General features: G+C 38.9%; 1 protein-coding gene across 1 annotated transcript in view; it reads right to left on the bottom strand.

Annotated features, from left to right (window-relative positions):
- The window catches only part of Slc45a2 (solute carrier family 45 member 2), a 46,123-nt gene that overhangs the window by 14,939 nt on the left and 14,045 nt on the right, over positions 1–17,139 (bottom strand). Inside the window, exon 3 of the mRNA XM_008835427.1 lies at positions 10,454–10,779. Within this exon, the coding sequence (XP_008833649.1) occupies positions 10,454–10,779 (326 nt within the window). The remainder of the gene's footprint in view (positions 1–10,453; positions 10,780–17,139) is intronic.

Here is a 17,139-nt window from a genome sequence, read left to right as displayed (position 1 = left end):
ATTTTGTTCCTAACCAGAAAGTGCTGCTCAGATGTAAGACTTCAGATCTTGGTTTCCAATACTGTAGTGCCACCTGTAGCTAAGGGAGACAACCAGCTATTGTTCTAAAATGATGGATAAATTTGTTTTCTCCCCCTATCAAGGAGCCTTTGAGCGGGAACTGACACTGATTCTAACCACTCCAACAGCTATCAAAATACCCGAAAGCAAATTCTGAATCCATCACTTGAGTCCAGCCTTTGAAGACAAAGAAAAATGAGGAGGAACCCAGTAGAGGGATGCTTTTGGAAGCCCTTGTCAAGAAATTCCAGTGGACTCTCATATGAACATTTGAAAACTGCTCTGTTCTGACTTTTTTCTAGTTCCCTGTCTAGAACTTGTAATGCGAATTACTCTTGCCTTTACTTTTCCTTCACAGCTCCTAGTCACGATTCAAGGACTATTTTTCCCCCTAGAGATAAGAATTATGCAATTTTGGAGTCTTTTTAGATAGACTTACTGAAAGGATACTCCCATTGCCTCACCCTGGGTCCCTGTTCTGCATGGAAGAAGCCAGAGCAGTCTGCGCCCCTATTCTCTATTGGCAATTTGGGTGATCCCTTCAGACAGTGGCATGATAAGAATAGGAGGTAGGAATTGGCTAGGCAGTGAGGGTAAAAAGACCCCAAAGAAAAGTACCCAGTTTCTTGGCTAAAAGTCAAAATGTTCTTGGGCCTGTCTTATTTCAAAAGAGAAGGACTGGCCACACTTTAGCAAAACCAAAGTCTAGTCAAATAGCTCAAAGCTGCACATCTGTGATCCACTCATGATCTTCTGGGCTCCAAAGGGCTTAGGCAACTCCACTTCTCTGGCTCTGCTGTCCACAGCACACACATCTCAGTCTGGCTTCACTCCATACCTGCTACTTGCCCTTCGTGGTCATACCATGGTCCTGGCATCTCCAATATGCTTAGGTGTTTACTGAGACTGAGGCTGCACTTTCACTGATCGGCTTGCCTGGACTCTCAGGATGCAAAAACTCAGATTCTCTCCATGACCCTTTCACACCTTCAACACCAGAACCATGCAGGAGACTCTTACATGTTACCAAGTCCTGCTTCCAACTTGAGATGAAGGCCCTCTCTGAACCACAGCATTTGTGTGCTGACCCTGAGGAACTACTTCCCAGAAGATTTTGTCACAATGATGCTGGTCTTTTGTCATAGCTGATTCCAGCATCAATTGTCCCAGTAAAGCAAAGGTACAGATTTTCTTCAGTGGTACAGATCTCTTCTTTATCACAGTTGATTCTTCAGCCCCAGATAACCAGAAATTACAGATTCTCAATTCAAAATATCATACAAACATCCCTGATAATCTTTACTTCCCTTTGAAGCTTCACAAGCCAGGCCTCCATTGTTCACATCTTTCAGTATAACTGTTCCAAGTTCCACAGCCACAGCTCTCTAAACTCTTAAGCACTCAGTGGCTTTTCCAGCCCAAAGTTTCAAACGCTTCCACAATCCTCCCAGACATATATGCTTTGAGAATGTGGTGGTTTGAATGAAAAGGTCCCATAGGCTCCAAATATTTGAACATTTTGTCCCCAGTTGATGGCACTGTTTTGGGAGGTCTTAGGTGGTCTGGCCTTGCTGGAGGAAGCACATCTAAGCACTAGGGGTGAACTTAGAGAGTTCTTAGGCCTTGCCAGATTTCTAGTCTCTTACTGCTTCCTGTGCCTTCTTGAAGATGTGAGTACCCACTTTCTGCTCCCAGCTACTTCTCGCTACCATGCCTCCCTACCATGACAGACTCTGATCCCTCTAGACTTGTAAACTCAAATAAGTTTTTCTATAAATTGTCTTGTTCATGGTGTTTTATCACAACATAGTGACGTGCTTATGTTGTATAGTAGATTCCCCTGAACATATTCCTCCTGTCTAAATGAAATTTTGTATCTTTTGATCAATAGCTCTTTAATGAAAGTTAGCTATATTTGTCTCATTTGTCTTATTAACATAGAGAGCTTCCTGCCTTCCAAAAGGTTGATTTTATTTGATCCTCATAACATGCTCTAGGTATTTCCCATGCTGGGTGATTCTGGGGAGTAGTGAGAATCCATCAAAGGGGTGGTCCCAAAAGCCAACAGTGGGGCCAGCAAGATGTCTCAGTGTATAAAGGTACTTGTTGCCAAGCCAGAAGACCTGAGTTTAATCCCTGGGGCCCACGTGGTGGAAAAAGAAAACTAACTCCTACAAGTTGTCCTTTAATTCACACACACCTTGGTGCACCCCTATGCAGAAAATAATAAATAAATAAATAAATAAAAAGCAAATAAATAATGTAATTTTAAAAATTAAAGGCAAATAGTCTATCAGGATAATATCTACTCATTTTAAGTTCCCTAGACTATGATGACATTTTTCTTTATTTTTATTGTTTCACTACTTTATTTAGTTTTATGTTCACAGTAGAAAATTTGAATATACTGCAGAGTTTAACAGGAGAAAATTGAAGCTACCTACTAATGATTCATAATAAATATTGTTTATAAATATTTTTGTGTATTTCCTTTGCATTTTTCTGCACAAGTATATAGCTTTTTCCCAAAATTGTAAAAACTTGTATAAAAATATGTCAGGTAAAACATATGCGTATATGTTTTACCTGACATATTTTTACAGAAATCTTCAAAAACACACATTTTATTATGATCTATGGGGTCCATTATATGAATATTCCACAATCCCCCTGCTGAATCAAAATTGCTCAAGGAGCTCCAGTTTAATGTCTCAGAGACCTGACATGATCGTGGAGGAGGGGCAGGACATACAGCTCTCCTTTTAGGCACCCCAGTATTGGGAAAGGTGGGTGAGCCCAGATCTCAAAACTCTAAATGTTCCTATTTTCTTTACTTGCTGTGTGATCAAGATAAAGTGAAGGCCTTACCCCAGTACCCTCTTTGTTCCTCCTTTTGTTTTTCCTGTTTTAAGAACACTGCACTCATCCTAAAGTTGGAGTCCCTAGAGGATCAGATGAATAGAAATTTATTCTTTCACATTGTGTTGTCTTATCAGGCGACACGGTGGAAGGCAAGGTGGAACACTGGCAGATCTGAATTCAGGGCTGTGATGTTTATGTAGTGATGTCTCCTTTCTGAAGATCCTACTTAAATAAACTTCTTGAAAAAGCACACACATTGAGCTTTACTTTTGCAATAACTTTGTGGAAATGCTAAGTAAATGAGCAAGCATACTTAAGGAGGAATTTAACCTTGGGAAAATTTTCCAGGTTTTTGTAATTGCAGTTGAGATGCACTGCTTTTACTTATGCACATAACTGAATAAACATAAAGTTTCCTACTGACTAAGAACAGCAAAAGCATTTTGTTAAGATGCCATTGACGAAAAGCATTTTTTCAAATTTTATAAACCCTGAGCTGTTATCCTAGATTCCATCCTGGAACAGAAAAAGATCATTAGTAGAAAAATATGAAATTCAAATAAGCCTTCTGCTTATTGACTAATATTGTACCAATGTTCATGATCTAGCTTTTAAAATGGGCATGTTATACAAGATGGTCACATTAAGGAGAACCTAGTGAAGGACAGACAGGAACTCTGAAATGCCTTTGCAATGTTTTAGCAAATCTGGAATTATTTTTACAGTAAGTATTTATTAAGAAATAAAGCAATACATGATTGCACCTTGCTAGATGATAACTCTTGAATGGGGCAAAGACCTTAATCACTACAATATCCTGGTACTTAGTACTTGGCCTGGCAGTACTAATGAATAGTTACTAAATGAATAAGTCATACATAAGTGTGGCACATTCTTGTTCACCCAAATTCCAGAGAAAGATGTATTTCACATGTCCATTTTTGTTCAACAGTGAATGGAACACTTCTGGTCAGCTTCTAGAGGCTCCCACTTCTGCTAAGGAATGGCCTTGCCATCAGATAGGGAAGAAACAAACAAGCCAGTGAGCAAGGAAGGAAGATGATCAAATATTGTAGTACACAGGTCAAAGGAGAAGCCGCTGCACTGGTGGACTAGGAAAGGCAACCGTCTTTGGTAGTCAAGAGGTCAAGGCAGGGGGCACCTGAGTATAAGAAAACTTCATTTGAAAATATTGGGTAACTTTTGTTAAAATTCAAAAACATTTTTAAAATATATTCCCTAAAGTCTTCCAGCCATATCATTTCAAATTTGCCTAAATTTTAATTCTGGATTTTGATACCTCAAAACGGAAAGCAGACTGATGCTATTTATTTATAAATCACAGGGCTAGGTGTTTCTACTTTCAGTGTTGTGCTTAACTCTTGGAACTTTCAGCAATATCAGGCTGATCCCATGTCTTGGCTACTGTGAACTGTGCTGGAATAAACACGGGCATGCAGGTATCTCTTTCACATACTGACTTCATATCCATTGGCTATATAATACATACTCAGTAGTAGGTGTTATATAGTAGTTCTATCATTAATTTTTGAGGAACTGTTATACTCTTTTCTCCAATGGCTATAACTTCAATGGACATGAGTTCCATTTTCTTCATATTGCTCCAGTATTTGCCATCTTTCATCTTTTTGACAATAGTCATTCTAACATGAGGTGAAATATCTCACTCTGGTTTTATTTTGCATTTCCTTGACAGTTATGATGTTTAGCATTTTAGATACCCATTAGACACCTATACTGAGAATTATCTCTGAGTTTTTTGGTCATGTATTAATCAGTTTATTCATTGGCTATTGAACTGAGTTCCTTTTGAATGTAACCCTTTGTCAGAAGTCTGGTTTTCAAACACATTTACCCATTCTATACCTCATCAGTTCACTCTGTTGATGGTTTCCTTTGCTGTGTAGAGGCTTTTTAGCTTCATGTAATTCCATGTTTCTATCTTTACTTTGTTCTTTGGGGTGATAACTAACCAAAAGTTTCTATACTTGGACTAAGGCCATGAGGCTTTCCTGTTTTCTTCTAGGGGATTTGTAGTTTCTGGTCTTATGTTTGTATTTAATCCATTTTGGTTGGCTTTTTATATGGTGTGTATGATCTAACTTCATTCCTCCACACATAGATCTATAGCTTTTTAGGCACTACTCATTGAAAAGAGTGTCTTTTTCCCCCAGGGTGTGCTTTTGCTATTTTTGCCAAAAATCAAACCTGAGGGTTAATTCTTGTTTGTCTATGCTAATCCATTGTGTTGCTTTTTATACCAATTCCAAGCTCTGTTAATTAATATAGCTTTATAGAAAAATAGCCTGAAGCTTCTAGCTTTGTTCTTTTTGGTCAAGCTTTAAGTATCTGGGATTTTAATGATTTTATATGGATTTAAGGATTGTTTTTCTACTTCTGTGAAAAAAATATCACTGGAATTTTTATAGGAATTGCATTGAATCTGTAGATTGTTTTGGATAATACTGACATTTAATAATGTTAATTCTTCAAGTCTTTTCAATGTTTTTCATCATCGCTTTATGGTTTTTAAGTACAGATATTGGTTAAAGTTATTTCTAAGCATTTTTGTAGCTTTTATAAATTGATTTCAGTTTTGGATGTTTGTGTAAATTTACACTGCTTCTGCATATCATTTTGTATCCTCAATATTACTTAGTTCATTTACCTATTCTAATAGTTCTCAGGCTGAGTCTATCATTTTATAAATACTTGATCCTATCCTCTGCGAACAGAGACAATTTAGTTCTTCATGTCATTTGGATGCTTTTTATTTCTTCCTCTTCACTGATCGCTCTAGTACTATGTTAAATCAAACTGACAGGTATCCTTAACAAATTTGCAGACAGTTTTCAACCAAAGGATGTTGAATGTTGCCTCACTCTATTTCCATGTTGATTGAGATGATCACATGGTATTAGCTCTTCACTGTATTACTGTGGTATATTGCATCATATTTATTCACTTGTGCATTATAAACCATCCTTCCATTCCAGGGGGAAATCTCACTTGATCATGGTAAATGATCCTTTTAATGTATTGCTGAGCTTTGGTTCAGTGGCATTTTGGTGAGGATTTCTGCATCTGTGTTTATCAAGAATATTGGTATGTGATAATTCTTTTATTTATTTTGTTGTCATTGTCTGCCTTGGGTATCAGGTAATGATGACCTCATAAATGAATTTAGAAATTTTATCTCCTTTGGATTTTTAAAAGACTTTGATGAGAATTGGCAATATTTCTTTACATGCTTGGTAGGCATCAATGGAATTTTATTAAGCTGAACACAAAGCATCAGATATTTTCTCATCTCTCTTACCTTCTTCTTTGACCCATTGGTTTTAGGAGAATGTTATTTAATTTCTATATATTTGCAGATTTTCTGAAATTCCTTGTATTATTGATTTCTAGTTTCATGTGTTGCAGTCAGGAAAGATCCTTGATGTGATTTTAATCTTCTTAAATGTGCTGACTTACTTGTGGGCTATGATCTAGTCTAGATAGTATTTCTTGTTCACTGAGAAGAATGTGTATTCTCTTACTATTAGATCCACCTTGTCTGAAATGTAGTTCAAATCCCATACATCCTCATTGATTTTCTGCCTGGACAAGTGTCCATGATCACTGTATTACAGTAAATCTCCCTTCAGATCTATTAATCATATATATGTGGGGTGTGTGTGTGTGTGTGTGTGTGTGTGTGTGTGTGTATTCTGAGACCTACATATTTACAATGGTTATGTATTTTAGTGAGTTGACCCCTTTATCATTAATAACTATCATCTTGTTTTTAGTTTTTGGAACTTTTAATCGATTTTTGTGGAGCTGGAGAGCAACCCATGGCCTCGCACATACTATGAAACTGCTCTAGCACTAAGTTACTTCCTCACTGAAAGTCTATTTTATCTGATATAAAAATAGCTGCATTCAATTTTACTGCCTATTCTTCTCCCAAATGTAGTAAAGCCTTTTTGGTTTTGTTTTGTTTCTTTGCTGATATTCCTCTCTTCACCAGGAGTGTCCATCCCCAAATTGCTACCTGTTCAAATCTTAACCATTATTCAAGGTACAACTCAAAGGCTACAACCAGCCAAAATGTAGAGAATAAGAGACTGTAGAATGTGTGTTCCTGGAGAGGACTCCTTATTAAACTTCACCCACTCAGGGCTCAGGAACCATTGTGGAAGAGGGGTTGGAAAGATTGTTAAGAGTCAGGCTTGATGAATGATCATAAGGAAACAGAGTCTTCCAGGCCTCTGAGGACTTGCTCATATGAACTTACAGCAATGATAACAGTGTGCAAAAGACCCATACAAACTCAATTAGACAAAAACCCAACATAAAGCTGGGTGAGGGAGAGTTGATATTTAAGGGAGTGGTCCTAGATAAACTGACCAGGCTCTGTGGATAAATTCACACACAGAGGGATATCTGGGTACATAAACTTGACTTGATAAGCCTTAACATGGAATTCAGTGGGGGCTGGGTAGAGGGGGTGGATGGGGGAGGGGTCTAAATATTATTAAGATGTATTGTGTGAGGGATCTTCATTAATGAGAATTAAGAGATTCGGGGGGCCAGAAGCACAAAAGGTCACAAAGGGCCAAAACATAGAGATTAAGAGTCTGCAGATTTCTAGTCCTTGGACAAGACTCCTATATTAAACTTCACCCATGCAGGGCTGAAGAGGGTGACCATCGCAGAAGAGGGGGCAGAAAGATTGTAAGAGCCAGGGAGGAAGTGCATGGCCACATGGAAACAGAGTCCTACAAGCTCCTGGGAGTCTGCTCATATGATTCTATGGCAATGGTGTCAGCATAGACAAATCCCATGCAAACTCAAGCAGACAAAACTCCAGCATAGAACTGAATCTTAGCTGAAGAAACATTGGCAAATGATTACTGCTAGGTGAGGAAGAGCTGATCTTTCTAAAACAAGAGACTCTAGATAGGCTGACTAGACCTCAGTGAATGAAATTGCACTGGGGAATGTCTGGGGTCACTGACCTGACACATTGGGCCTTAACACAGATGACAGAGTATATGGGTTCCAATGGGAGGTGGCTATAGGAGGGTGCTTGTGGGGATGGAGGTATAACGATGATTAAAAGATGATTAAGATTGTTTGAGATATTCTATATAAAATACACAAAAATTCAATAAAAACAAATCAAAAAAAGATGTATGAAATGCAAAAAATTTCAATAAAAAATATATATTAAAAAGGTGACTTTTGTTCATAAAGTCATGCTGTTTGTTTACACATAGTCTCTCCCCGTAAAACCAACAGCAATTGTTATTATGACACTCACTACATGATGGAAATGTGCCATTTTTATCTCCTTCTGGGAACACATGGGTGACTAACAGTCTGTTTTCTCTCTAGATTGTTAAGCAAGATGGAAGTTTCTAGTGTTAACTTATTCCAATAAGACTTGGAACTTCCCTAGGGACACCATTGGCTAGAAACCATGATTGACCTTGCTGAAACTCTTAGAGTGGCACAACACCGAGAGGCTTCCTACTCTGCCTTCCCACTCTCCTTTCACAGGTGTGTGACTTATATCTTGATAGGAAGACTTGTCTGATCTACTTCTACTTCTCTCTTTATCTTTCATGCTGGGTTACCCAGTGAATCTCTGGTATATTTTAATTCTGTCCTGGCCCCTGCTTTTTAGGAAATGTTAATGATATATTGCTTTTATAGCATTAGCCATTTTGTGCCTTGTACTAATAGTATAAATGGCGCATGCCATTAGACTATAAACTCCTTGGCACAGGGACTAGACATTAGCCAATTTCATGGTCCCTAAATACCATGTACAGTGCTTTGCACATACTCAGGACCCAAAACAGTTTATGGGATGAATAATGATTATAAACAAGATACTTATGTACTTAAAGTTTTAAAAACACCTTTGTGTCTTTATGTTAGTTGAATATCACAATAATTCTGGAAAATATGCTAAGCCGCCAAGAGAAATTGACCTCACAAGGAGCTGAAATTCACTGAGTTTGTTGTCATTAGCCTAGATAGCATGCCCTGTTTGCACTTAGAGCACTCAGCATTCTGGCAGATTCATAACAACAACACTAAAGCTATAGCCTTACTGGGACAGTGGGAACCACCCTAAATGACTTTCCATGAATTAGCTCATGTAAGCTACACTATACTCCCAAAGGTAGATAGAATTACTTTCTCATTTTACAAAAATCTAAATGCCCAAGGTCATGTACACAAAAGGTAGTAGAGCCAGAATTTGAACACACATGCTCTAAATCTTTAGGCTATTCTAAAGCCAGTGCCTGTTAGTTATTTGTTGAATAAATAATACAGATCAGTCACGTACAAGTCTTCTATGCCTATGCTAATGAGTAAATCCTTTGTACAGTATCTGGTAGTTTAAATGAGTGTCCCCCATAGGCTCCAAGTATTTATATTCTTGGTCCCAGTTCGTGATGTTGTTTGGGGACATTCATGAACCCTTTAGGAAGTATGGCCATGCTGGAGGAAGCACATCACTGGGAACATGCTTCAAGAGTTCTTAAACCTTGGTGGATTTCCTGTTTCTCTCTGCTTCCTATGCATGCTTGAAGACGTGAGCACTCAGCTTTTGGCTCTGGCCACCACCATGTCTTCCTGCCACTATATACTCTCCCTCTGGAACCATAAGCCAAGTAAACACTTCATTTTATAAGTTGCCTTGATCATGGTGTTTAATCACAACAACAAAAAAGTAACTAATATAGTGTCCCTGAGAAACGAACATTTAAGTCGGCTTGAAGAAATATGAAGTTATTGCATCATTGTTGTTCAAGAGGACTTTATATAATAATGGACAGTGTCTTGGACAGTTAGCCTCAAGCCTCCAAGTAGATTTTGAGCTTTTGAGATGAGGCTAATGCAACTAATGAACTGGTCCCAATTTTACTTCATTTTAATAATTAAATATTTCATAGGGTTAGTAGTTAGTATTAGTCAACATAATTTTAATCTCTTTTCTAACCATTTCCTTTCAACCTTGACCCATTTCTCTGGCATTTAGTTGAGTTTTCTTTAAAAGTCAAGCAAATGAATCCATTGCTCAGTTCACTGAAAGTGGATTGAAAGGAATATCTAACAGTCGTGATATGCAAAATCTGTGTGTCCAATCCAGTTCTCAAGGACATTGTCATTAGAGGAGCACTGTTATAGTTTTTAATCCTTATCTAAGGAACTATTTCCGCTGGCCTGAGGGTGACTCCAGGGCCCTCACATGATTTAAACTTTTATCCCTGATTTGATTCTCTGAAAGGAAAAAGAGAGAAGAGGACTAGAGAAAAATGCATATATTTATCTTTGAGGTACAAAATTTTCATTCCATGGAATAATAGCAATTGAGGTTTTGAAGATTCAATTAGACTTCACAAAGTCTTCACATCAAATAAGCAAAAAAACATTTTTTTCAAAGAAAGAGGAACAGCAACAATATTTTCCCCTAAGTAAAGAAAAAAAGAATTTGCATCTTTACCTGTTCAGTAGGTTTTTTTCTCTTTCCTCCCTGAATTGCCAGCTCTGTGTTTACATAGCCATTTTTAACTTTCTCAATAGAACCATATTCAGAAGTCCCATCTGATGACAATGAAGGGTCCTGAGGGACTTGCTGTGGGGTAATGTCTTTTGCAACATCTGTAAGTGGAGCCTCAGGGATACTGCACAGATGAATAATAAAACACAGAGTGAGCATCAAGGCAGAGAAGAGGAACATGACCTGGAATTCGGTGCCCAGCACTCTTCCCAGTTCCAGATGAGCCCAGTCTATGGCACCAGAAAGGTAACCAAGGGCACCTCCAAAACCTGGAAAACAAAACAGAGATGCATTAGCATATTTAGTAAAATCCTATTTGTTTTCTGCCATGCACAGGCCTTCCCCTTCCATGGGAAAGTTCCTTACAGAGAGCAGAGGCAGTCTGGACATGAGTGAGGAGACAACAGAGCAAGAGAGTATGGCAGCTGCAACCAGGAAATGTGCGTTCAAGTCCCAGCTCCATCACTTACTTAACTGTGACCTTGAACTTCCTCTCCTATATTGGGGTAGTAACAAAAGAGTAACCTACTAGTAGGGTCATGATTTGAAAATGGAAAGCTGCTCAGCACAGTGCCAGACAAATAGCAAGTACTTAGCAAATTACTATCAGAGATGCCGTGGCTTTTCCAAACTGTTGTTTATATTTTTTAAATTTTATCTTTTTTTTTTTTTTTTTTTTTTTTTTTTTTGAGGCAGGAGCTCCCTGTAGCCCCATCTGGTCTGAAATTCTCTGTATAGGCCAGGTTGGACTTGTTCTCACAAAGATCCACCTGCCTTTGCCTACCAAATGCTGGGATTAAAAGTGCATGCACCCTTTAGTCCCAGCACTCAGGAGGCAGAGGCAAGTGTATCTCTGTGAGTTCAAGGCCAGCCTGGTCTGCATAGTGAGTTCCAGGCCAGCTGGGGCTACAGGGATACCTTGTCTCAAAAAGACCAAAAAAAAGTATACGCCACCATGCCCAGCACTGTTTTTTTTTTTAAACCCAAATTTCTGACCTCTATGAGTCCCTAAAAATCAATTTCTGGCAGCAATAAAAATATATGTTATCTATCTTCCATTAAACTTCTTAAGATGATACAAAACTACCTCATAAACATCAAGGAGCTTTGAAAGTTATCCTCTTTACTCTGGAAGAAGTTGAAGGTACTTGTTTGCAGCTGACAGCTACAGAAATAAGAACAAAAGTTTAAACAGAATTTTTTCTAAATCCTATTATCATGCCTGCCATAGGACTCCAAATGGAAGTTTCTCTGATTCTTACTTTATCTGCTTATGCTTAAATACAGTGTCGCTTGAGGGACACTGAGACAGGACTTGTCAAAATTGATTCCACCTTAGTGATCTGACATTTGAAATACCATTATTAGTGATTCATTCTTTTGAATCTCTGTTTTAAATACAAGTGTCCTTTGTATAAACAAGACATTGTACTACCCAGCATTGAAGCACCTGTTCCTTCCACTACAAACATTAGTGACTTCTCAGAACACCAGGCTGAAAGGGAGACATACCAGGGGATGAGAAAATAGGCAGGAAATTATTGAATGCCCAACACATATATCACAAGTTTGGATAACCCTGATCCTTCTGTCTAAAACCTTTCAATGTCAACCTTCCATCCTGCCTTAGCAAACACAAGTTATTTAGTGATTCAATTTGCAGGTTTACTTGTGAGTGATCTCTATTTTATTTCCCAGATAAAGACATCACTAGAAGATATAGAAGAAAATAGAATTTAAAGAGTTCCTACCTCTGGGGTTGGGGAGATAGCTCATTTGGTAAAGTGCATGACACAAGCATGAGAACCCGTGTTCAGATCCCCAGCAGCCACACAGACTATATGGCTCAGCAGCACCTGTCTGTAATCCCGGTGCTGAGAAGGCAGAGACAGGTAGATCCCTGAAGCTCACTGGCCAGCTGGCCTAGACAAACCATTGATCTCCAGGTTCAGTAAGAGACCCTGCCTCAATAAGATAGAGAGTGATCAAAGAAGGCACTGACATAAACCTCTGCCAATGCACACACCAGAAAGAGAGAGAGAGAGAGAGAGAGAGAGAGAGAGAGAGAGAGAGATCCTATCTCTAAACAAAACTTAAGTATGACCCTGGGAACACAAGCTTGGATGCTAAATACTAAGAATCTTAATCTTTATAGAAAGTTTTCTAGCCATAGGTCTTGAGGGGGTGCCTCCTCTATAAAAAATGGACATGGTGATTGTCTTAGTCTATCTGGTATTGTTATAATAAAACACCTGAGGATGCATGCTGTATAAATAAAAGAGCTTTACTTGGCTCATGATTCTGGAACTTGGGAAGTCTAAACACCATGGTATTTGCAGCTGTCAAGGGCCCCTCTGGTTACATCATAGCATGGCAGAGAAGCAAAAAGGGAAACAGCCACATGTGGAAGGGATGAAGCCTGAGGAATGACCTTGCTTTATAATCCATTCTTGTGAACTAATCCAGGCACAGAAGACCTGACCATCTCTGGCAAAGCAGTATAAATCTATCTGTGAGGGTAGAACTCCATGACCTAATCATCTTCAAGTAGGTTTTCCCTCTTAAAGGTTCTACTCTTTCCATACGGCCTAACTGGGGACCAAGCTTCAGGACAAGACACTTTGAAGCTCAGGCCATATTCCAAGCACAGCAGTGATGCCTCTTCACACAAGTTCACTGGGGACTAATGTGATAATGCATGTAGAGCCACAGTATTCACAGTCACAGAATCAGGGCCAGAACAAAGTATTGACTTACTTCCTACAGAAACCCCAATTTTGAAGCATCCTCCCCAGGCAGGAAAAGACAAGTGCTGCACTGAACTGGCTGAAGGCAGCTTACCTGAAATGGTCATTGGAGGACACACACCAAGATTAGAATTAGTGGACCACCCACTTAACCAATGATCCTGGTATAGCAAGTGAGTGGAAGAGGGAAGTATCTCAAACCTGGAAAGAGTGAAAATTGCAAGTGTCTGATTTTTAAAATCTAGTTCTAGTTAAATAGCCTTCAGCTATACATATGGACTCATGTAGAGATATCATATGTGTGGTTTTCCAGTAGGTTTTTAAACTAATATGATTCCCTCTGGTTTTTAAACCAGAAGCAGTGCCCAGCAGGAGAAACCTCCCTTTGAGTTGTTGTCCAAAGAAGTCCAAGAGACTCGCAAAATTACACAGGCTATTGCCACAGCCCTTGATTGCCTCCCAGAACTTAAAGGTAAGACTCTATTGCTGAAAACAGGACATACTTTGGACACAGAATTTGGAGCAATGGAGCTGGAACTGACCGAGAAGCCACCTCCCCCGAAAGGGTAGCTATCACAGTTTTGGAGAACACTATGCAAGCTGTTAAGGGAGAACATCAATCAATAGGCCAACCTCAGCTTTAAGGCCTAATAACTACAACAATGACCCACACAGCAAATTATATTGGGTTAGTAGAGGTACTTTTATCTTGGGATTAATCAACAACTATCTAATTGGACTTAAGGCCCACACTCAATGGAAAGAAACTCATGTGTGGTACTATAAACAAAGCCAAATACACATGTCTGAAGAGGTCATAGATCTTAGAGAAAACCCCAAGGTTGCCATATCCCTAGACGAATGTAATTTCTTACTATGTGCTAAATATGGATCCTTATATTTACAGACAAGTATGTCAGTTACCACTCATCAAAGAAGCTTCTTTTTCAACAGATGAGATTATTACAGAGTTCCACAACTAGTCACACACAGAGGTTGTCTGTGATTTACCTAACCCTAAGTGGTACATCTGCAATGCAACCTCTACATCTAAGGCTCACAGAACATAGGGATAGAGAGAATACTAATGTATCTCTCAACTCTCGTCAATGAAGCTCCCTCATGCAACAGAGGACCATGAACACAAAAGGACACAAATGGCCAAAGTGTAGAGAATAAGAGTCTGCAGAGTATGGGTCCTTGGATAGGACTCCTATATTAAACTTTACCCATCGAGGGTTCAGGGACCAGCAGAAGCGGAGGTGGAAAGATTTTATGAACCAGGGAGAAGGTACATGACTGTATGGAAATAGAGTCTTACAGGTTTCTGGAACCTTGCTCATATGAACCTACAGCAATAGTTTCAACATGCACAAGACCCAGGCAAACTCAAGTAGACAAAGACCTAGCATAGAATTGTGGAAATGGGCAGCAGGCCTGAATCTTAGCTGAAAAACTATTGGCAGCTGATTACTGCTGAGTGAGAGAGTTGATCTTCTTAAACGGAGGGACTCAGGATAGGCTGACTAGACCTCAGTCGATGAACTTGCACTGAGGGACCTCTGGGAACACTAATTTTGCCTTAACACAAGTGACAGAATGCATGAAATCCAGTTGGGGGGGTATGGGAAGGTGGCAGTGGGGGAGAGGGTATAAAGATGATTAAGATGTTACATATGAAATACACAAAAATTCCATTTAAAATTTAGAAATAATAAAAAATATAATTCTAGAACAGGGCTTCATAAACTTTAATGTGCACACAAATGACATACGAATCTTGTTAAAGTGCAGGCTGTCTCTGAAGGCTCAAATACAGCCTGAGACCTCTTCTGTGCTCCAGTGACACCTGTGCTGCAGGTCCAAATCTCAGCCTTGAAGTAACTAGGTAATGGAACATGTTGGTTAGCCATTTCCTTAGCTATGAACATTTCTTCCTGAAGGGAAGAGCAAGGTTCAAAAACTCAAGAAGCTAATGAATTTAGCAAGGTATAGAAAGCTCAGCAAGTTACAGTCTTCACAAGGTCATATAAACAATAAGCAACTGGCATGTGCAAACATCTTAGTGTCAATTGCATTAAAAATGAATTTTTCTGTATGAAACTGTATAATAATGAAATGGAGATCTTTTTTAAAGGTTGAAACCTCGTTTAATTTTATGTCTTATAGGGTTTATATTGAGTACAATATTAACTCAGCTGTAAATCTAAAAATTTACAGCCAATTTTGAAAAAGATGCATCTTAGCTCTGGAAATTGTTATTGAATATGTTAATGCGGTTGTAATGAAATGCTTCTTCTAGTTATGTGGTTATTAAATAAATAATTAAATTTAAAAATATTTTATTTATAAAAAAACAATAAACAACTGATAGAAGAGAGAACACTCTCCTGTGGGGCTGTCTGCAAGCTGGATGGGGAGCTCTAGGCACGCAGCATTTGTAAGTGGTCATCCATGCTAGGAGAGCCTTCCACTGACGCAGCTGCCTTTGACACCCACGCTCCTGTGACTCCTCACCAGTGCTTTACTCAGTAACCCCATCAAGCTCATTGGCTCACCAAGATAGACCTGGGTGGAATGTTTACTCTGGTCTGTCAGTGGTGCCACATCTGTATTGAATAGATGTTTGCTCATGTCTTCACAGGGGAAAAATTACACAACAGGGACATTCTCAACAGACCTACCCTATTGCATTCTGACACTTAGGAAAAGGAACCTTGTCACAGGATATGTGGCCAAAATCTGAAAAATATAGTATTTGTAAACTACTATATAAATCAAGGTTTATTTAGGGACATTAATGGAGTTCTATAATTTGTATTGTTTTGAAAATCTGATAAAGAAAGCATTCTGAAAATTGAAAGCTTTATAGAGGAATTATAGCTTTATTGCCTTGTAAAAGGTTAACCAGGTTTATATCCAACTTAGCATTTTTACTTCTTTTGCACACACAAACACACACACACACACACACACACACACCACAATAACCTGAGGAAACAAGAAACTTTTATGACATTTTTATTTACTCTGTCTTTTATCAGTAAAAGTAAAATCTTGATATATTCCAGTCTCTTTGTGTGGGGAGAATAAAGAAGCAAAATTGGTTTGGTAACCCAAAAGCTACTGCTGAATGTAGCTTGTGCTACATTAGTATAACAACATGTCTGGGAGGGACCATGAGCCTCTGGAAAAATGCTAATAAATTATTAAAGCACTGGAAGTGAACACTAATGTTTATCTATATACACACTCACATATAACAAAGGTCAGCAGAGAGGTATAAGAATTCATCTGAAGGCTTCGTTTTCGCTTCTTCTAGATAAGTTAAGGACTTTACCGTTAGTAATAGTCCTTCCTAAACAAAACCTAGTCAGCTGCAACACAGACTGATACTTTTACCATCCACCACCCTCCACATCTACATCCAGACTGCATTTATCTCTCTTGCCAAGATCTGGTCTTCTGGAGGAAACCACCAGGCTTTTTGGACAAGCCAAAAGCTAAGAGCATGCTAGAGGACACCAGCTGCCACATTAGGTAACAAGCTTTGAAAAGAAAGGCCAGCAGAGCTGGAGAGATGGCTCAATGGTTAAGAGCACTGACTGCTCTTACAGGGGACCTGGGTTCAATTCCCAGCACCTACATGGTGGCTACAAACCATCCTTAACTCCAGTTCCAGGGGAATCTGAAGCCTTCTTCTGACCTCCATGGTATTGCACGACAAAGGTGTACTCACGTACATGCAGGCAATACACTCATATACATAAAATAAAATATTTTTTTCAAAAAAGAAAAGGCCAGCAAGTGTTCTAGCTGACTCCTCCTTACCAAGCCAGGTAGTGCCGTCCAACTCAGACCAGAGCTAAACTCATAAAAATG

The sequence above is a fragment of the Nannospalax galili genome, unplaced genomic scaffold, assembly GCF_000622305.1.
Source record: "Nannospalax galili isolate Female #2095 unplaced genomic scaffold, S.galili_v1.0 scaffold150, whole genome shotgun sequence".
In the NCBI taxonomy this organism is placed as follows: Eukaryota; Metazoa; Chordata; class Mammalia; order Rodentia; family Spalacidae; genus Nannospalax; species Nannospalax galili.
This window is presented reverse-complemented; position numbering and strand designations above follow the sequence as displayed.